We start from the raw sequence: 22,123 nt of genomic DNA, 5'->3' as shown, positions 1-22,123 counted from the left end.
AGAGTCAGGTAATTCAGTTGTGGCATATCTTTCATAAAAGCAATGAGGAATTTCAGTAAATTAATAAGCTTGCAAGTCATCAGATTTTCCACATGCAGTCATGTCCTGTAAGTGCAATAGAATCTATTAATAGTACTCCAATGTAACATTTTCCAAGTGTTTCGTAGTAATACTGGTTGGGTCATGTACTTCTAACAAGCGTTAACATTCCTCAGGGAAGACTCGGGGTATGAAGTGCCTTATGCTGCCATAAAATGCGAGATAATCAAATCTGTGAAGGACAGGCCACTGGGAAACTGGCAGGAATATATGACACTTGTGTATTGTGTAACAGGCAGTCCCCCTATTTCTATGATGAACTGGAGGAAATTGCTTTGAAGTATATTCATTGCATACATGAAGATTTGTACCCAAAGTTTGACACAGCCCCTTGTTGCAGGGCTGCTCAGTGTATCCTTATACACAGACGTCTTTCCTGCTTTGTCTGTAGTTAAGGATGCTTCTGGGCAAGGCTGTGTGTGAAAGTATGGATCTGCAGGTAAACATCTCCTGTAATTTTATGACATAGCAGTCTGTTTTCACCTGCCCTGTGGTGGCTCCTGAGCTCTAAACCAGCAGGTCATCCTGTCCCAACTTACAGGGAGACATTGCTCACAGTCCTGGAGCTACAAAACCTTTTAATTCAAGGACTGAAATATTTTGTTCCATAAAAATTTCATGCATACACTTATATCCTACATATGATCATTTACAAGAACAACTTATGTTTTACAGATTGTATGAACTTCCAAATATATTTTAATATGGAAAAATTTCAGTTAATATCATAATCCATGTAATAGATTAACATCTGGTTCTGATTTCCCAAACCTCTGCTTCCAAACTCTTCAGAAATTAATGGGAAAGTTGGTAGAGAGCCTTCTACATAGAACGTAGTATTAATTCTTTGTGTCTGTTTCATTTTACTTTATTTAGACTTGAAAGATATTCTGCCCTACTGGCATGAGTTCAGAGATCTTCCCTCATCACCCACGAATGGGAACCACATCACTACATCCTCATATGTTATAATTCAAAAGAGAACATTGAGGGAGAACAGCCAGAGAAATTCAGCATAGTCCATGTCATGAGTTGTATAGAACAGTTCTTGTACTTTCCACTGGTATGAACTTTTCCACCAGTTGTTGTTTGAGACACTTTAATCAGTGGATTTTGAATTTATCGTATAATACAGGTCTTCATTTCCAAACAGCAAAAGCCTTGTTAAGCCCCTCTTTAAGTCAGTGAAGAATTAGACTGATCTAGGAAACTTCTCAAGTTTGTTGTTTCAACCCTAAAATTTCACACTGTGGGAGTTTTGCGGTTGATTTTGATGGGAACAGCTTCACTTATTTTATTGCTTGCTTATTTATTCACAATTAGAAGCTACTAATTGAAATACTGAAAGTGCTAATCACTGTCATTATGTACATTTAGTTACTCCTTACAGAGTTGGCTCCCAATGACATGGGGAAAATCCCCGTGTCTGAAGTGGTGTCATGGTCAGGTAACCACCATTTCCAAGGGAAAAACGTGGCTGGAGAGATGGAAGCTTTTACAGGAGCTCTCCAGGTGTTTGCCAAGACCACGATTTCAGGGGCGATTATGAGAGAAGGATTTATACAGGCATGAGTGCTACCTATATGTGGCTTTCTATTTCTCAAAATCTGTTTGTGTTTTGATATATGATAGGTTGCCATTTTATTTGGCAACTGCATTGGGGCATATTAGGTAATAGAGTGTCAGGACACTGCGAAGGCTGGAGGATCCCTGGAGTCCAAGGATGTTCCTGGAAGATGGCAGCGCATTTGTATTCATCCCTGGTAGGTGACTGCTGAACATTTTTACCTTTCTTTTATGCATTTAAAAACATTTAGAAATTAAATCTGCTTCTTCTTTTTCTTTTGTATGGAATGATTATTTGTTGTTATCATGAGTATATGACTGTCACATACAAGGTATTTTGTGCACTTGTAAATTCAGCATGCGTTTTCTTGGCACCTCAATATTCCATGGATGTAGCTGATACTTTACACTCTTCATTTGAAAAACCTAGTATCTTGCCAAGTTATACGAAGTCTAATTTGACCTTTACCTCTGTACAGCTAAAAGTGGTGGTATGACCACCCATTCCCTGTCCAGAAGAAGGAATGAATGCAGAAGAGAGGAAATGCGCAGAGCGCTTAAAGCTCTCAGATTTATCTCTCTCAAGATCAAAGACCTAATAATATCAAATTCACTCCTCCTTCATGAGAGATAACCATGAGCCAGCCGCAGCTGGAGAACATAATCATGTTCAGAAGGCTTGAGTACTTGACTCCATGTGTATCTCAGGTACACAGGTGATAGCAGGGCTATGGGCAGGTCGTGGCTGTGACTGCAGTGCAGTGTCGCTGCATGGGAAGTGGCACAGCTGCACAATCCCCTCCAGACAGTGCTCATCCTTGCTACTAGTGGCTTCTGCTGTCCCCCACCATGTGCTTGTGTTTTTGTCAAGGAAGGGGTATTCATGGGATAGTGTATTTTAAAGAAGATACTAAAATAAGAGATGTGTGTGTGGCCGTTAGGACCAGACGTGTAGAGAGAGCCTGGAAAGGAGGACAGAAGCTTTGCAAGAAAAGAAGTTGGTGGCAGAAGACAGATTTTGGAAAGAACGTGGGAAAGGGGGAATGCCATAAAAAGAAGCAGAGAAATGAGGAAGACAAAGCGTTATTTCATGTAACCTGGGTTGCTGCCTCCTGAAAAGCTGCCACTCTAGTTTGCTGCCCACCAGGATGTGGCAATTCTGCTCTTGCTGTGCAGGGATGTGTGTTTTTATCCCATGCAGCTGATGATGGAACCCACATTGCTTTAGTTCTGCAGCTGAATCTGCAACATTTCTGTAGGTTTAGGAGTTATAGCTAGAGAAAAGGGTGCTGAGGTAGCCCAGAGGGAAAGTGGAGCAGTCCTCCTGAGCACTGCAGTGAGATCCTGTCAGGTGTTAGTGTCCACTTTGGTGAATGCTTAGGTTCACAGAGAATGCATCTCACAGCTGAGCTCCGCACTGGGACTGCAGCCGTGACCCAAAGCACATGTGCCTGGGCAATGAGGCAACCCTGAGTGCCCCAAGCTATGCAGGAGGGTGCCTGCATTAGGTCCTGCACATAGCCTGGGACTTGAGTTCCTTCATCCCCTCAGCAAATCAAAGGCTATCACAGCTTGATTCAAAGTGCCCTTAAATAAATGAGCCTTCCAGCTGATGTCAATAGGATTTCTAGTCTCTTTCCTACTCCTCAGCATCCTTGGGTCCCCAGAGAATATAATCAAGCACAGGAGACTGTAACAATCAGGGTTTGGGGATTATGTAGCATCCAGGCACAGCCTTGAGGAGTCATGTTTGTTGACATTAGGTTGACTACAGCTTTACAGTCATTTTACACATGACAGCATGTCAGCTGTGTAAACCTCGCTGGAACAGGAGATTGTCTATGACTAGCTGCTGTGAAATTGAAATGATTTCTCTGTGTCTATGTGGACTGAAAATCATGGCTATTGTTTGCCAGTTGCTGCAATTTCTCAAGCTTTTTTTCTAGTTCAGTATAATTTTGTAGTGGAGACGAGGCATTAAAGGGGCTCATGGTACCAGGTGTGTGTCAGATCCCCACTTCATCAGTGCCTCCCATCAGACTGAATGGGCTTCACTTTGAAAGCACAGATCATATTATATTTTTGTAACTTCAATAGAATTTATTCCAGGGAAAACCTGTGCCATTGCAGAGAGAAGTATTACTCAAGGTGACTTAGAATAACAGAATAACTGATGTGATTTCTGTAAACAACCTGTGGATTCAGGTACCATTTAGCATAACTTGTGTAGAGTTTGAGCCCATGGATTTCTGTACTTTCAGGGTAACTGTATAATGATGGATGTGCTAGTCTGCCCGTTGCTCCAAAGCAGTTTCATAAATAATGATTATACCTCATTTTTCACACTTAACAAAGCTATATAAAATTTGTGGTGTAGTTAAGCAACAGGACAATATTTTGAGTATGGCTTTTAGCAAAATTTTGTACAAGTCAACTGTATTTTGCTTTAAATTAGCATAGAAAGATTGAAAATGTTTTGACCCTTTCTGACCAAAATCTAAAGGGTTCCTCTATGGTCCATAACCTGATCACTCCACGTGTCATAAGGAAAACAGAAATGCTCTTTTTTAAGTTTTTGTGATATTCTATTTCATGTGACTTGAAGTACAGTAAAGATTGGGATAAACAGACTTTATGAAACACAACATCCCAGTACAGAACATTTTATAAAGGAAAAGGAATAAAGACTCCCACTGAAAAGCTGGTGGTGTCAAATAATCATTTATTCTACTGTTGTCGACCTGCCCCAGTCTAAATGACAGGGGTTTAGCTACCCACAGGAAACAATATTACAACAAATGCTTGCAAAACCCTGTAGAATTCCTGTCACATCAAAAGCCCGTGTGAATTGTGTGCTTTTGGCTTTTTTTTTTTCTCACACATGCAGAAACAATACATGAGGAAGTATTTATGCTTATCAAGAAAGAAGGCCACTTTTTATGAACATAGCACATCTTAAACTGCATGTCTGAAGTTTGGGTGAATTTCGGGGCTGATGTCACATATTGTGCTCAAGAGCTTTTTCATCATGCTCTCCATGTTCTTATGGTAGCTGCTCGTGAGGTTTCGGATGGTTTCTGTTGTTTGCTCTTCTATTTTAGCTGAGAGGTTACCTTGGGAGCCTGTTACCTGAAAAGCAGAAGGCTTCTGAGCAAAATAAAAGGTAATATATGACTGTTTACTGTACTATTTTTCATCATCTAGCATAAGCATAACACAAACACGTCACAGTGCTTCCTAACAGTAAGGGTATGATCTAGGCTGAACTGTATGCACAAAAACAGGATTAAAGGCAACTCTTTCATATGCTCACAAGCAATGGGAATCTCCCCATGTAATGAAAGTTTCCCAGCTCAGTGTGCGAACAACATCGTAATGTTTTGTCTTTTATATCGCTCTTTTTAATTTGTTTTCTATTTTAATGACTAGTCAACTGAGTTCTATCACCCGTGTGCTTCATTGGCCTCACTGAGAATGCACATGAGCACAGCTAGGGAGGAAAACATGGGAAAGCCTTCCTGACAATGCATAATTACAGTTTCAGAGTACTTGAAATGTCTTCAGCAGTTAGTGATGTATAACCCTCAACAGGCCTCAGACAAGGTCTTTTAATGTTACATTTTCTTATCTGGCGAAATACCAGACAGCTTCTGGCACAGATAATATCAGGACATTCGCTTAGAATTTAATTGACTCTAGACTCACTGAACATTTTAGCAAGGTTATGTTATAAACAGATGTACACGTTCCAAATCTGTGACTTTGCTCCCTCCTCCCCCACTGCCCCAACATCCCTTGAATTTTTCCCTTATGGAAAAGTCCTTCAGATACCAGCAGAGAAATTGTTTTTCACCTAAAGAATTCCATGGGGGAAAGCAGGAGACTTTTCTGCGTGCTGGTAGAATAAGAAGGGAATAAGTAACATATTCTTGTTCCTGCCATGGTTCTCCGGGGTTTACTAGCAGGTGAAGCTAACCTGTGATACATTAGTGGGATTCCTAGAGGATGACCAGAAACAAGGTCATGAGCTTTATTTTCCATGTGGTTTCAGCCCAACCTAGTGCTTAAAAGAAGGAAAGCAACTGAGTTAAGATCTTTTGCTCAGCTCACCCTCGCAGTTCCATTTATCAGTACCTGACAGTGTAGTAAGACATTGGTCTGTAACTCACATGTAAAATACTTCAGTTTGGAAGAAATGTAAGTTGTAGACATTATAGTAAGTACTGGGAAAAGATTATAGTTTTCTGTAGTAACTATTTTTAGCTGACATTTTATTTTAGCTTTTAGACAAGTTGCAAGGGTCACATATGGGAAAGGCTGTACAGCTTAGGCCAGATTTATGAAGCTGATTTTTTCCACTGGGAAAAATAACTTTGTAGAGATCCCAGATGGTTGCATGTTATCCAGCTACTAAATACTTTTGAAAAACCTCAAGAAAAGTATTATAATTTTGAGAGAACAGGTCTGCAGAGGCTCTTCTTAGCTCATGCTAACATTGTAACTTGAGATAGTAAATTCTTACTCTTCTATGTGTTTCCCCCCTTTTTTTTCTGCTTCTGAATATGGAGACCCTTTTCTTTTCAGAATGCAGACAATGCTCTGCTTAGTTTATGATTCCTGCTGACCTTGAGGGTCTGTCCCTTGTTTTGCCTATAGAGGTTTTATGCCAGTGTCATTCCAAAGTTGCTAAAATATTACATTGACTTGGAAGCCACAAAATTCAGAACTAGGCTGCACATCTCCAGAATTCACTGATCTCAGACCCTGAGTACAAACACCATGAACACCAGCAAACTTGGTTTGAGATACAGGCTAAAAATTTTGCATGTTTTGAGAAAGTGTCATCCATATTGTCATTCTAACCTCAAGTTACTTGTTATTTTCTGTTGCTGTTTTTAATTCTGGATGGATATGGAACATCTCACAGTATGAGGAAACTTACCCCAGTTTGGATACAAGTAACACAAAGTAAGAGAAGGAATAGCATTAAATGAGACTGTGACAAAGAATTAAAAATACCTGTGTCCAAATACCCAAGCAAGTAAACTGAACTGGGCATCAGATCTCCCCCTGCACTGGCTTTGCTGAATCTCCTGAGTGCCTTCCAGACACAGGTTAATAATGATGACATTTGTCTGGGTAGATAAATGTTCGACATAATGGGGTCAGGGAACGTGAAGGAGGACTGTGATGATCTTGTACAACATGCTGTCATTCGAGGAGCAATATGTCTTCCGTCCTGCTTCTGTGAAATGTTCAGTCGACAAATAGTGGCCTTTCCCTGCAGCTTTAATTTTGTTTGGGATGAAAAAATTGAGTTCACAGCAAAGGATCTGTACTCTTTTGCTATTTAAGACCTAAAACAAGAAATCTGGCTCAACTGAAAAGGTGAACAAATTTTAGAGGTGTTTTTACTTTATTTCAGTGTCAGTAAACATCTGAAATTGTACATATGAGATGGTTCTACCTGGCCTGCTTGTGTGACAGTGTGTGCTGGCAGTGTATGTTAGAGACTTTGTGTCTATATATGTTCCTAAGGCTTGTGATCCCTGCTGGAAAATGGTTTATGACAGGTTTGTAAAGCAGTTTTTATTCGACCTCTTTGGCTTTTTTTTGTTGGCAAAAAAAGCCAAACTACTTGTTTCCACAAGTACTTTCCCTGCCTTTGCACGGTAGAAGCTGGGGGAAAAAACAAGAGTAAATTTATAAGAGGAAGGTCACCAGGTAAAAAGAGAATGGTTTGTGAACTTTCATGAAAATACTAGACAAAAATGCAAGGTGCCATAAATGCATTAAATGGCTTTAATTCAGATATCAAAATATCAGCCAGACCACTTCTACTATAGAAACATAGTGGAAAAACTCTAAAATTTTGGTGATTTGAGTTGATAAAAGATGCGGTCTTGTATCAGACAGCTGAAGTGGAACAGAAATAGAAAGAAACATTTTAAACCTTTGCTTTTACTGACATCCACCTTACTGAAACCTCCAGTTTCAGGACAGGAATGAGGTCTGTCTGCAGTTATAGAAAGAGCACCCTAAGGTATTTTTCCTTAAGGAAGATATGTCTTCAAAGTACAAGCATGAACCAAATATGGAATCTGGACAATTTTAGTGATGAGTCCATAATTTCTTCTACATATGCATTCAAAGCCTGTGAAAAAGTAAAAATTAGGCATATGCACACCATAGGGTGATATCTCTGTGTTTAATAAGTATGATCACATTGATTTGCAGAAGTATCTGTGTAATATTGTTGGAAGCAATTTGGTTTACCATTGAGCAGATTGACACTACAAGAGGACATTTGCATGTTTCTTACTTACATTTGTTTGCTTGCTCCTAAATTCCTTCTCCCTCTGTAACCTGTAGTGGTCTATCTCGGCTGTGGCTTCTTCCTTGGCCTGCTTCAGCCTTTTCCCCTTTCCTAGTGGGGGAAGAAACCGATTTATTTCATGCTATCACTGCATCCCAAAAGATGAATTTCTCTAAAACAGGGGATTTTAGATGGCATAATAAAATGTTGACTTTGCTGAAAACTTTGTCCATCAGCTTTATTTACACAAGAGTGGTCAGAACAGCCGAAGTGATTTATGTAGAGTACTTTTTGATTGACAGCCAGTCATGCAAGGACCCATCTTCTGAGACCAACTTCCAGTGCAGAAGCACACATCAAATGAAAAGTTTGTGGGTTTGCTAACAACAGAAGTCTTTTTGCAACCACACATTTTCTCGTAACACAAATGCATTTTTTTTAATCACAGCTTGGTGTTTAAATAAATATCTATCTTTTCTTTATCAGCAATAGTAGCAGCCAGATAACAGATTTTAGTTGTCACTGATGGGAAAAGACGTTATTCTGTAAGATTTGCTGTATCGATTGGTTGCCAGCATCCCTTCATCCCACACCAACTGGATTCTGCTTGGAGCTGGCAAATTTCCAGAATGCTGCAAGATACGTCTTAACCATTACCAATCTGAGTTGCAACCTTCAGGCTTTGTCCTTTTCTTCCCCCACCTTTTTCCTACCTAACCTTTGTCCAATGCAGAGGTGAGTGATTAAGAGGAGGTCAATGGTATCCTCTACCAGTGCACAGAAAATATGAAAGCGATTCAAAAAAACTTTTTTTTTCCTTTTCATTTTAAAGAAGAAGGTGATCTTTAAGGTGACATTTTAGGGTGTAGTGGAAACAAGAGCCTTCCTCCTGACCAGGTGTGTTTACATACTTAATTTTGTTTGCTGAGAATAGTTACTTTGTTTTAGGTAAAACACTATGGATTTGTCAAATCAAGTGCACATAAGTCATTGCAGGACTGGGTATAAGGTAGTTCCTGGGTCTAGCAAGTATGTTATGGAAAGGATAAAAGGTTTGATGGGAATGTGATGTTTAAGGTTTTACATGAAGGGGCTGGTGAAAATGTCATAAAAACCCCTATGGACTTCTCTGTCTGCCTGTTTTGTATGAAATTGGTAAAGTTGCATGGACTCCGCTACACTACTTTGTGAGGAAAAAGTCATTTTCTGACTGATGGGACTGTAAACCTCTTGCATTGAATGTTGATATGTTATACTTGAAACACCTGTGCTGATGCTGATTTTTGGAGTCTCTTTCTGTATGGCTACAATTTTAGGAGTGGGGGGGAATAAGCTTGCTCCCTTTTCTTAACAGGAGAAATATCTTTGATGTCTGAAAAACTGCTTAGTTGCTTAAATTAGGATATCACAAGGATGAAAGGGGCATCCTAGGCAACTTGATTTCATGTGTGAGACATCAGTTAATTTACTTATTGTAACCAATTCAAGCATAGAAGGTGAAAGGTACCTTTTCTGAAGTCCTAAGGAATGTTCTCCACCTAGGCTAGGAAGAAGACCATGAATATTTCTGATTTGTTTTCTCTAGGCTATTATACTGAATTGGTTACACCTGAGCTGGGCTTCTAAAACCTTATCAGGTGTGGCATATAGCAACCTGCTTCCACTGAGCATGGCACAATGAGGAAGCTCGAGAGGAAGGCTGTTGGTTTTAATACATTTGAGACTCAGCAAAAGCCTGGGTAAAATGCCTGATCCAGCAGGAAACTACTTGCCCAGTTGATGGCTTCTTCCAAAGTCATCACCTGCAGATGGGTGAGTAGAAGTGGAGAGATACCTGAAATGTGAATTACCTTTTCAAGTCTTGATTCCTGGACTGTTTGCTTTTGTGGCCATGCTTATTATGGACCCTTGGGTGTGTGGCTGTATACAGGCTTTTTACAGGAAGGAGCAAACTACTGAGGAACTAGATAGCTTTATTGACTCTCAGTTCATGAGTGCAGGGCTCTCTTGTGTAGTAAATGACATTTCTCAGAGTCCTTCTACCGTTGAGCCACTGTGCCTATGCATGAAGGGGAGAGAGACAGTTTAAAACTTAGTGGGTATTTTCCCAGAATTTGTATGTGTTGGATAAAGGCTGATTCCACCATCTTCTGCCACTCACTGTGTGAAGTGTTGGGTGAACAGACAGATTTGTGTAAGAGCCTGACATCAGTCTGGACAACAAAATTTGGAACCAGGTTTAGGTCTATATTTTGAAGTTTCCCTTATTCTCCTCTCCAAATTTGGAGCTGATCAGCCTTTTGTAGAGTTTTCCTCTAGCAGTGGAGCCGGAGGGTGATTCTCTGGAGCTGGCATTCGGGGGGAAGTGACTATGATGAAGCTCTGCCAATTTCACCAGCTGAGGAACTGGATCTCTATATCAAATTAAATTATTTCAAAATCAGTGGGATTTTAATTTCAAATTCCATCTGGGGGGCCATCTGTAGTAAATATGTTGCATATTTGGCCACCAGATAGATAAATATATCCTTTTAAAATGCACAAAATGGAAAGAGATTTACTGTAAAACAGCAGTTCACTTGCCTCTGACAATGTAGGTAGTGAACCAAAGTATATATATACACCTACGTGTCAGCTCTTGACAGTGCACTGGAGTAAGCACAATACATAGGGTGTCACTGTGGAGCAACAGCCATTTCATTTTACCATGATGCCTTTAGGATTGGCACAGCAGGAACCTGCTGCTTCCTATTTAATTAAGTGGAAAAGCTGTGAGTAAATTACTGCTAGTTCAACAACGTTGTGGACAGAATCGGCAACTGCCAACATATGCGACAGTGCATATGCTGCACCTGATTAAGTTAAGCAGAAACTAGAGCTTAACCTGCTGTTCCACTAGAGACAAACCAAAATTAATTAATCAGTCTGTTGTTAACCACTTGTCTGCTACCTTAGTTGTGCAGTATGGGACTGCCTTTTCAAAGCCTTACTGATCTGCTGCGTTGGGTCCTGTGCAGAGCACAGCCAAGCTGAAATCAACCCTTACCCACTGAAGGGTGGCAAAGCATTGAAATTCAGCCAAGATCATGCAAAAAGAGGACAAGAAATACAGGAAGATGGACAAACCAACCTCTATGATCATACAGGTGAGGTACATAAAGCTCCAAGTTTGAAGAGATTTTGCCGCAAAGGGTGTGCCGTGGGGGCCCTGCCCCTTCGGTTTGCTACTGTCCTTCTGTACCTCCTTCCATCCTTGAAGACAGGGAGCAGCAAAGCAGCTGTGCTATGCTTGGTTTCCTTGTACACTCTTGTCCATGATTATGGTAGCTGATAGCCTATAAATTTTTAGGCATCATGTAAAATTGGCCAAATCTTAACTTGCTGTAAAAGCCAGCCCTGTGTTAGATTTTCTTGCCTAACGTGGGAAGGTATTATCAGCATGGAGAAAGGCTGTGCTCTTCTTTCTAGGTGTTTCTGTGATGGTAATGAAATACCTGGCTCTGGTTAGATCCAAAAGAACTGGTGTATTTTAGATTATTGGGGTTTTTTAGATCTTGCAAGAAAAAGACAGTAGGAGGCAAAAATGTTGCATTCTAATTTGTTCAAAACACTAAGTTATCTTACTTTCCAAAAACTGCAATGCTAAAATTGGCTTTTTTGTTTTCAAACATATCATCTAGGCTTCTAGCTGAATTTCTGCATAGAAATCAAATCATTTGAAGAAGTTGCGAAAAATTAATCATATTTTCTTAAAATAGAACAGCTTCAGTTGTCTTCAAGAGTGCTAAATTGTCTGCAAATTGGGATTTGGGGATGCTCCTTTTGTGAAGACTCTTTTGTACTTTTAATAAAATACAATAGAAGCAGCTGATCAGTATATATAGGGTTTTTTTCAGTAGATAAAATAGGTCTTGGATATTATCCAAGAGAGTGCCATGGATATAGTTCTGCTTATTATATCTTATTTTGATTAACATTTGGTTTTAATCTGATTTCCTGAAATCTTTCATCTCAGTTTTCATTTTATTAGGCACGAGAAATTCAAGCCAAGCCATAAAAATCTATAGGAAAACAAATGTTGCTAAGCCCAGTCTTCATGACACATTTGTTTCCTTTGTTTTAACCAAAAGGATTTTCGGGAATTGATGTCTTGGCTCTGACAATGCTCAGTTATTTCTGGGATCCAAATTATGCTTTAAGTAAAAATGATAGATAAAGCAGAGCCGCATTCTAAAGGCCAAAGAAGTGCAGACTGGATTGGTTTGTGTTTAATCAATTTAATAGTTGCAGTCTTGCACATGTGCATTTACTAACTAATTAATTCAACTATTAGTAATTTGTCAGGTATAAGGGATATGGGCTAATGATACAGTAAAGATATTGCAAGCCTGGATAAAGGGTATTGAGCTAGAAGTATGAAAAAGCATGTATAGAGGAGCTTTAGCTTTATTTTTGCTTTGTTTCATGTCTATCAATATAATTTTATTTACTGTTTTTTCAGTTATTTCAAGTGGGGTTTGAATTACAAACAACTGCACATATGTCAGCAAAAACCAGGCATATTATCTGTTTATATACAACATTACGTGTGTTCACACTACATTTTGATCTGGTTATGTATCAACTGTAAACACTGAAGGGTAGTTTTGCTATTCACATTTCCTTGAAAATGCCTTTTCCTGGTTGTGTCCCATGAGCAACCTGCCATTCGTTCTTCTGACATTCCAGTGTAAACAGGACAGCCAGACTCATTGGGACAGGGGTGTTGTGCAGTGCCTGTTTGTGGTGACAGAGGAGGTCACAGGTACAGTTTAGCAGGGACAGGACTGCATTGGCACTGCCTGGACGGGTTCATTGCTTTCACTTGCAGCCCAGACCTGCTGAGCCCAGGCCCTGAGCAGAAGCTGCTGATCTGAACTGGTACAGGGTGGATCTGGGCTGGCAATTTCTGGGGTGAAGCAACACGTCCTTGCCTTGTTTCACCGAACTCTGTGCCCAGGTTAACCACTTGTGCTGGATATATCAGTTGCATTTCATATACTTCCTTTCATCTTAGCTTTTATTCTTAGAGACAAACTCTGCAATCTGATCTAACTGCAGAATCACTCCAAGGAAGAGACTGTTGAAGTAATTCCAGTTTGGCATAGCCAGATTTGCCTCTAAAAGAATCCCTTTTGTCCTTGTCCCATAGGATTTAAATTATGGTGGTATTGTTAGGTATCTAAGGTGGTGTAGTGACATTGTTATGAAAATACTGAAATTATGACAACATAGGACTTTTTAATTTTATTTTGTAGCTTCACTGCAAACCTCTTGTAATGTTGAATGCAATGATTGTCTAGGTATAATTATTCTGCTAGTTTAGCTATAATGCTTGGTTTGGCACAAAATGCAGGGTGGATTTATTGAAACTGTTTGCCCTTGATCTGCTATACCCAGGAATAAAATCTTTTGGAAATTCCTGAAGTTTTTCATGGGATCATATGGAGCTGCTGAGGCTGGAAGGAATCTACAGGGTATGCTCCAAAGCCCTGCTTGGAGAAAGGGCAGCTTGACCAGGACCATATCTAGCAGGTTTTTAACATCTCTGAGACTGGAGACTCCACAGGCTCTCTGGACAGCCTGTTCCTCCCTCACAGTTATTGATCTGTTTTCTTACATTTAAATTTGTTTATTGAATCTTTTATTTTTCTTAATAATTTTTGTAAATGCAAGAAAAGTATGGCCTTAAAAGGAATAGAGAAGAAAGTCATACTGATGAATTATTTTCACTCTAAACATTTTTACTGATAGAAAAATTTTAAATAGCTATTTTTCTGTAGCTGGTTATTAACTCCTACCACTGTATTAGTGTTGAGGTAAGCGTAGGTAGTGGTTTAATTGAAGTTTCTGACTCAGAGGGATCTTGAAGATACTTTATCTGTAAGAAACCCTGTGATTATCACAAGCACTCCAAGTAAGGCTGAGATGATAACAAGGGAGTGTGTCTTTTACAGAGTAGAGTAAATGCACCTGCAACTGTGTCTGGATTCTGCAAGACATTCATCTTCAGTCATTACTTTTATGTTATAATGATAATTTTCATTTTTGAAGTTCCTTAAGGTTTGAAGGCTCTTTTTTAACAGTCTGTTTTAGAAAAAGCTAAACTGACTCATCCAGTTTTAAAAACAAAACCAAATGAAATTAAAGCAACAAAAAAACCTCAAACCAAAAGTAAGGGGTAATCAACTTCAAGCTATCATAGTTAAAGGCAGTCTGTGTTCAGGCCAAACTCCCCCTCCCTCCACTGGAGCTGTGTCTTTCCAGGTCATATGCTTTCTTGCTTTAGGGTACAGTGTGTTTCCTCTGCCTTACATAAGAAGGGAAAACACACCCCTCCCAGCGCACCTGTTTTGACTATGTAAGGATTAAATCATTTCTTCGTTATCCTTTGCTTTCAGGCTTGCGTTTGGGAGAGTTCTGTTTTATGAAGATGAGAGAATTTTTTTTTTTCTCTCTTGCTTCTGCAAGGCACAGGCAGTGGTTGGGTGCTCAGGGAAGGGGACTTGCCTTTCTACATGGTTTTTTTGTGTGCTGCTGTACAAATTGAGATGTCACACTAACAGTTAATGAACACACAGCAATTCTGATTCATGTGTAGAAGGGATACGGAAACTACAGAAATTATTTCTGTTTGGCTTCCATTTCTCCCTGGAAAACAAAATATATTCCTTTATCACACTCTTGCTCCACATGACATCGTCATGCATTTTAGTTGAGTTCTGCAGCATAGTCTTGTTTCCTGCTGCTGGTTTCCAAAGCAGGGTAACTCCCTGAAACAGTATCAGTGTTTCAGTGCTAATGCAGGTCAGTGACTCAAGTGGTTGGTGCTTACACTCAGGAGAATAATTACTTGCACCATGTAATAAAACTTCTATGAATGATCCAGTACAGTACTGAGAGTGCTTGTGATTTTACTGATTACTGTCATGGTGCTGAAGTCTCTCTTTTGTTTTCATATAATTTTTTGAAGTCCAGCTGAGATTAGGAGACAAGTTACTAGATTTTGCAAATAAAGAGGAACATTTTAATAGGACTTATGGAGAAAAATAGTGTTTGGAGTCTGGTCCTCCAGAGCTGGAAGCCACAAGCATGTAGAATTCTAGTTTAAATAGCTAGGGAAGGCAGTAATGACATTATTGGCATTTAGATAAAACAAGAATAAATCTGGCTGACAGGACAAATATAAAAAAGAAAACCTTTTTAACATAATAAGGCACATGTGCATACACACACAAACAGAGAATTTTAAGCAAACTCTGAATGTTCAGGTCTGGTTAAATGCCTGGTTGCAGTCAAGGCACAGCGTTAATGCATGGATACAGATGAAATAATGTTTTTCTGTGATCTACTGTAATTCTGAAGAGCTTGCACTTGAGAAGTACAGTAAAACCAGGCCAGCTACTTACTTTTTTTGGCTTCCTCCAGTTTGTCCTTGGCACGTTTTTCTGCCTGCAAAAGCTGCTGGATTCCCTGAGACTGGCTGGTCATGCTGATTGCTGAGGCTGCTGAACTTCTGTGGAGAACAGAGCTGGGAGGGAGTTTTATGCAGCTGCCAGGCTCTTCCTTGTGTTTTTTGTTCTGCCTCTTATTACAACAAGCTTCCAGATTGCACCAAACCAGCTGGCTCTGCCTGGATTGCTGCTGGGCAAAAAGGCCTGTTAGTGCAATTGGAAAAACACAGCAGCAAGGCTGAATGTTGTCTCCTCTTCAGGGTCACAGAGATGTTGAAGTGTCCAATTAACACACTGGAGGAAAAAAAAAAAGGAACATTTCAATTAGCCTGTATTTTAATGGGGATTTTTTTCTTTTTTAATCTCTTCTTGCTGAAGTATAGGTGATCTTGTCAGAGGAACTGAGGAGAAAAAAATTGTTTATTGGATTTTTCTTTTAATTGAACTTTCCCCCAATGTGAAGAATCAGACTCAGTCAACAATTAATTTTGGTTGAACACCATGATCTGCTTGTAGAATTCTCTTTGGTATTACTTCTTAACACTATACGTTAGGGTTTTCACTTAAAAAAATCTTCAATAGAAAAGAATTTATTATGACTAAAATTTAAAAAAGCAGTGGTGGTTGAGGTACACTCTGCCTTGTAATCTGCCACGATGGAGATGAGTGCTGGGGTGGAAAACTGTGGGATTAGGTATAAGATCCAGACTCTTGGAAGGTATGAATGGTGGCCTAGGTTTAAGTCATAACACACACAATGGTCAAATGAACATCTGAGGTGGCTGTAGGTGCACATCCCACTCCCTACAGAAGGATAGTGTTTTGTGAGCTACTACATGAACAAGCAGCATGTTCATATTCTCAATCCTTATTAGAAGAAACAAATCCCACTCTCAAAGGTACTCTTGCCATTGCATAGGAGAGGGACCTGTCAAGTTGCATAATTAAAATAGATTTACTTTTGTAAAAAAGTATGTCATAGCACTAGTCAAGTATATTTACTATAAATTTATTCAAGATAGAGCTCTGCCAGAATCAGAGATCACCTTCTGATGTAAATGATTTTTTTTCTTCGTCCAGAAACTGTGTGAGATGCTTTCTCATCTCCAGCACTGAAATCAGGGGTTCGCTGTACCTGCAGGAGAAGAGACATGGCACTATTTTTAGAAGATTTTAATGCATAGCCTTGAAGTTTATTTTATTCAGACTCAGAAGACGAAGTTCTTCTGAGTTCTTCTGGATCAGTTCTACAGAAAATGTGGAAACTGTAAGGTTAGAAAGCCTGTTGTGCCACTGCGACTCAGCTACAAGTGATATTACTGGCAAAGAAAAGCAGAAGTGGAAAATGAAAGTAAAAAATGAAGAGATTTGGTTTACTTGGGGCAGGAAACTTTAAAGCAGTAGTTACTTAAAAATTAAATAGGAAGTGGAAATGTCAGGCTTGTCTCAGACATCAAAAGTATATTCCAGGCAAAGGGTCTTGTCAGGCAAATCTCATTGCTACAAGGAATGTTACAAAACTGCTAGGAAATTAAACTGTTTCAGAGCTTTGGACTTGGTTGAAAGCATCATGGGTCAAACCTTTTAAATTTTCAGAGCAGTTCTCAATGCCATAATTATGTTATGTGAGCCTCAATAACAGCCTGAATTTTTATATTTACAATCTGTTAATTAATATTTCACAGAAAATAGTTCTATATAATGAATTTTTATGGGAAAAAAATCCACCCTTCAACAGACTATGAAACTTTTCTATTGAGAAAAAAATTAATATAGTCCTTCAGTAGATCATTTGAGCTGTGTATGTCACAGTTCACACAATTCAATATTTCTCTGAATTAAAAAAAAAAAATCCCAGTTTATAATTTTCCTTGTGATTGGTTCACATACAGCTTGGTGGCATGCCATGCTGGCACTCCTCATGGCATCAGGCACCTAGTACACCTCTGCAGGGGAGAAGATGATAATTTATTTGGCTGGTGCTTATATATAGGTTTTGTTAGACTCCACACAAAGTACTGCCACTTGGAACTAATTTCAAACTTGTCCGATGATTTAGGTGATGATCTCAGACTATGTTGACATGGCACCTCTGTGAATCCCACTTCATGGATAATTCATTAAAATAAAGTAGGTTAAGCCAATGACTGACCAAACAGGCTCCTACTTCATCACACAAGCTCATAAGAAACTTCTTTGTGTCGTAGTTGCTGCCTTTCTTTCCAAGCCAGCTCCAGACTCATTAAATTAGAGAAGAGAAACCAATGTGGTGATTGGTGATGGGGGAAGGAGAGGTGTTAGCAGAGTGAGAGAAGGCAGAGAGAAGTGTTTTTAGTTTTGTTTAACACTCTTTTTCTTCTCAGCATTTGGCCTACCTATCTCAGTCTCCAGAATTTCCTGAGCCTTTTCTGACTATCCCCAATGACAGAATGGGAAAAATGGGCTCAGGTCTGTCATTCTCACTCCCTCAAAGCAAAGCTGTACAGCAAGGAAACGAAGAGTCTTACAAGGGATGAGAGACCCTGCTGAGCTCTCCCTGCTCACTCACAGCTTGTACAGCAGAAACACTCTAAATCAGGTATTTCTAGCTTAGGTGGAGGCTGTGCAGCTGCTGTTTTATCTCTGCAGAGGGAAGGTCAGGGACGGTGGCTAAGTTCACCCCAGGTAATTCAGATTATTTTATTTGGAAAAAAATCTGCTTGCTGTAACTCAGATTGAGTCTTACCTAGCATGAGTGTACTAACTTGTCAGTCCACCTACTGCTGTGCAGTAAAGGCAGTGCTGTGACACCCTTTTATTGTGGTTTAAGTGTGCACAGACTCTCTGGTATGTAGGAGGGCAGCAGGCAGAGTTTCTGCTGAAATGTGTTTAAGTAGAAGGTCTCGTAGAAGGTCTCCCATTACCTCTGTGGCTGTATTTCCCAAAGCACACACTTTTTTTTTTTTTTTAATTGCTTCTTTAAATTATAAAACAAATCCTTTCCAAATGAGCTGCAAGGACTTCTAAGTAGCAACCTTTGTTCAGAATACAGCTTCAAAGCAGCGACACTGATTCAATGATAGCAGCATGTAAGGCAGGGCAGCTGCTGCGGGTGCTTTTGTGACTCTGTGCACCTTTTGTTTTGTTGCTCTAGAAAGGCCTAAGTAAGGAAAAGCAGGGTGCACACCTGCATGGCTTCCTGCAGCACGATGGGGACTGCTTTTCTGATGAAAATGGAGCACCTTCAAACAGAGTAAGACCTATCATGCTGAGGAAGAGTAATGGGCTCCTGTTAGCATTCATATCAAAAAGTCTTTTTGCACAAATTAAAAAGTATGCAGTGAAACCCATCACACGTAACTGAAAATCCTGGCCTTTTCTTCTGAATTCAACAACCATGTTTGCTTATATTAGAAGAAAAAGTTATGAACTTTGTACTGAAGTTGTAATTATGTCTGCAAGCTAAGATTCTTGCTGCAGTGTTTTCTGACACTGACATTCTCACTCTGTTGTCATCAGCACAGTTCATCTCAGCAGCCTGAATTTCACCCATAGGCCAGAAAAATATGGGAACAAATAGGTATGCAAAGATGAATAAATATTATAATATTGCTAGAGGCAGCTTGCTGCCATACTGTCTGGGTGAGCTTATTGACTGCTGGCCAAGTCTGCAACACAGCTCCAGCTTCAGCTGCCATAGCAGTCTGACGACCCTATATTGAACACCTACTTTAAACCAACTCATATTTTTTCCTAAATTTGGCCTGTGTCTTAATATGAGTAATTATGTTTGCAACTATAGTGAGTTTAGCATTCAGAGAAAGCCAGTGTGAGCTGTGTATGTACTTATTTTTTCTGAAAAGCTCTTCAACTTCCAGGAGAAAAATTAGGATTTATTTTTTTTTTAATATGCATGTGAAAATTTGGGCAGAGTAAATAGTAATAATTTAAAAAATGTGCAAAACAAAAAGGGAAAAAAAGGCGTAGTCTCTGTGATTAACTTCCAGGTTAATTTATAACTTGACCATCAGTATGATTGAGATTATTTCCTGGTTTTAGTATATGGTGTATTCACGCCAGCCAGCAAGCCCCCACCCAGCAGATCGTTTACTCCCCTGTGGTGGCGTGGGGGAGAGAATCAAAACAGCAAGAGTGAGAAAACTTCTGAGTCAAGGTCAAAACAGTTTTAAAAATGAGGGGAAAGGATAGAAGGAGACAAAGTGATGCAAAGTCACTTATCACCTCCCACAAGCAGACCAATGCCTAGTCAGCCTCCAAATAGAGGCTACTGTGGAAAGGCCAAATCTCCATTCATGTTTCTGAGTTTGGCATAACATTATCTGCAGTATCTCTTTGGTCACTCCGGTTTGCTGTCCTGGCTCTGACCACTCCCAGCCTCCTGCATGCCCCAGCCTGCTTTTGTGGGGGACAGAGCTGAGGAACAGAGAAAACCTTGACCTGCAAGCCCTGTTCAGCAACATCTAAAACATTGGTGTGCTATCAACACAATTTTAGTCGCAAGCCGAAAACGTGCAGGCTGCAATGAAGCAATTAACTCCATCGCAACCAGACCCAGCACCCAGTGTTTCATTTCAAGTAGTTTTCTCCTTTTATCTTTTCCCAGTGCAGCTATTTGCTCTTTTCTTTCCTACTGTTCTGCACTACAATCATGCCTCTTCACTTATTACATCCTCTCTATGATTTTTAGCATAGCTGCCTTTCCCAAAAGAAGTTTGCAACTTCACCAGTGTGTTTGTGCAGTCAGGCACGGAAGGGAGGGGAAGTGGGGAGTCATGTAAGTATATTTTGAACTGTGTAGGCTAGCCAACAACTCGCATCCGTGTCACAGTTCAACATTCACTTGAAGAAAACTGAGTGTAGTATACCAGAAAATTTCAGTGCTGTCTCAAATTAGATTTGTCAAGATCAACAAATATACCACAAAGACAATAGTTCAACTTTGCAGCCTAGAGAAGCTGAATCTCTAGTGCTCTGTACTGTACTTATGTGCCACTGCTTTGTCATTTAACCAGTTCTCTGACCTTTGACAAAATCTTAATTTTCTACTCAGTCATTTCGTTGTATTTCATTCCACCCCTGAGGAACACCAGCTTAAACTGAAAGTGAAAAAAGGAATAAGAATTTCCTTTCTTGTAGTGAAAATATTAATACTTTAATAGGAAGAAGGGAAGCTTTATTTGGAAAGGTAAGACACAAAACCTGGAGTGGAAAAAATGATGCATACTGGCAATCTGTCCTTTAAGACCAGAGTAGATGTTGCCTTAGCTAAAATAGTCCTTGTAAAATTTCCTATTATTCTGATACAACTATGAATGTAAAGGGGGTGTTTTTCTCCTTATTTCGTAATATCTGCTTTTGAATTAGTGTTTCTGAAACGAGAAATGCGTACACGTGCTTATGTTAGTACCGTGTGTGTACACAAGGATGTGTTTTTGTGTTGAGATTTAAAAATCTCTTTTCCACCACTTCCTAGTGCCCTCTAGGATATTTGCTATAATTAAAAAAATAAAAATAGAATTCACCCTCCCTTCATAAAATAAATCAGAACATTAACCAATTTTAGCCTGTTCACCGCTTTACATCGCATCTCTGGTATTTCTGTTCTCTGTTTCTCTTGCTCATCATGTGGCTGTGAGAGTAGTGAGTCTTGTGTCAGGCAGTTCCTCATCTTAGAGGGGGAAGGATTTTTCTTGTCAAGCCTTCATGCAGTGTAAACACCTTTTTTTTCTTTTTTTTTTTTTTTTGTTTTTTGTTCTGTTGGTAACTCATTGGGGCTTGAGTTTTGCTTTGCAGAAGGTAGTTCTGCTGACGAGGATCTCTGTGTGTTTTAATGTAGAGCATTTGTGCCTCTTATGGGCTTGGAAAAAAGGTCAAAATCCACTATTAGTTTTGCTTTTCTTTCAAACACTTCACTTGCAAGTAACTTCAGAGCTTAGTGAAACTAAACACCATTATGGTGTGTCGAATATGTGCTGAGTTCTGGCGCCAGGCCCTTGCAGGAGTGGGCTGTCCACTGTGCTGCGTGCAGGGCGGTAGCTGCGCCCACGCACCTCACCTTCTTCTATCCTGGGGAATCTTTCTGCTTTATCCAGCAAGGAACTGTATCTCAGACCTTCCTGATAGGTTTCCTGATAGATTGCCACCTCAAAAATTGGCATCACGGTATTCTGCCTAAGGCAGCCCTGGTGAATATTTTGGACAATGGCATGATGTGTCATCAACTGGTCAGTATTTCTAATCATGTCATTTTTAAACTGTTACCTTATATGTGTAGTCATTTTTAAGGTGCAAATACTGTGGCTGAACTTGTGAAGGGAAACATGGGCGAGTCAGAGCTCAGCAGTGCTTGTGGCTGTCAGAGCAGCAGCACATGCAGGGAACAAGGTCTGCCATGTGGATGAGAGCTGGCTCCTGGCTCCGCAGGCCACCACGTTAGTGATCTGCTCCTGGTGAAACACAGGAGATGATCCATCTCCCAGACAGGTGTGGAGTCCCACAGAGCTCCCCTTGTCTGGTGCTGCCCGAGCCCTGTTGTGGGGATTCTGGCTGACCTGGTGGGGAGGAGGAGGAGAGGGGAGGGAAGGGAGCCAGTGGTGTGTTATGGGCCTGGTTTGAGGTAGCGGGATTGGGATGGAAGGTGAAGCTGGTG

The 22,123-nt window shown here is 40.0% G+C and overlaps 2 protein-coding genes across 2 annotated transcripts in view; one reads left to right on the top strand and one right to left on the bottom strand.

Annotated features, from left to right (window-relative positions):
* Positions 1-4,370: 4,370 nt before the first annotated feature.
* On the bottom strand, positions 4,371-21,632 carry ATP6V1G3 (ATPase H+ transporting V1 subunit G3). The gene is made up of 5 exons (XM_051797699.1): positions 21,525-21,632; positions 16,521-16,609; positions 15,430-15,728; positions 7,992-8,092; positions 4,371-4,794 (listed from the first exon to the last, which is right to left on the bottom strand). Exons 1-5 carry the CDS (start codon positions 21,630-21,632, stop codon positions 4,621-4,623), a joined length of 771 nt encoding a protein of 256 aa, XP_051653659.1. The 3' UTR covers positions 4,371-4,620.
* PTPRC (protein tyrosine phosphatase receptor type C) overlaps positions 8,104-22,123 on the top strand; it is a 92,278-nt gene continuing 78,258 nt past the window's right edge. The window contains exon 1 of the mRNA XM_051804287.1: positions 8,104-9,793. The gene's annotated coding sequence lies outside the window, so the exon portion shown is untranslated. The remainder of the gene's footprint in view (positions 9,794-22,123) is intronic.

Source organism: Manacus candei, unplaced genomic scaffold, assembly GCF_025592945.1.
Source record: "Manacus candei isolate 608988 ecotype Guabito, Panama unplaced genomic scaffold, ASM2559294v1 h1tg000005l, whole genome shotgun sequence".
Lineage (NCBI taxonomy): Eukaryota > Metazoa > Chordata > Aves > Passeriformes > Pipridae > Manacus > Manacus candei.
Note: the sequence above shows the minus strand (reverse complement) of the source record. Positions and strands in the feature narration are given on the sequence as shown.

Bases quoted from the DNA above. Each gene is read 5' to 3' on its own strand.
- ATP6V1G3 (XM_051797699.1), bottom strand. From the start codon at position 21,632: ATGCCAATTTTTGAGGTGGCAATCTATCAGGAAACCTATCAGGAAGGT. The intron at 16,610-21,524 runs GTGCGTGGGCGC...CTTCTCCTGCAG, and splicing joins CCAGGATAGAAGAAGGTGAG to GTACAGCGAACCCCTGATTT. The intron at 4,795-7,991 runs GTAAGTAAGAAA...TCTGCTTTTCAG, and splicing joins TTAGGAGCAAGCAAACAAAT to GTAACAGGCTCCCAAGGTAA.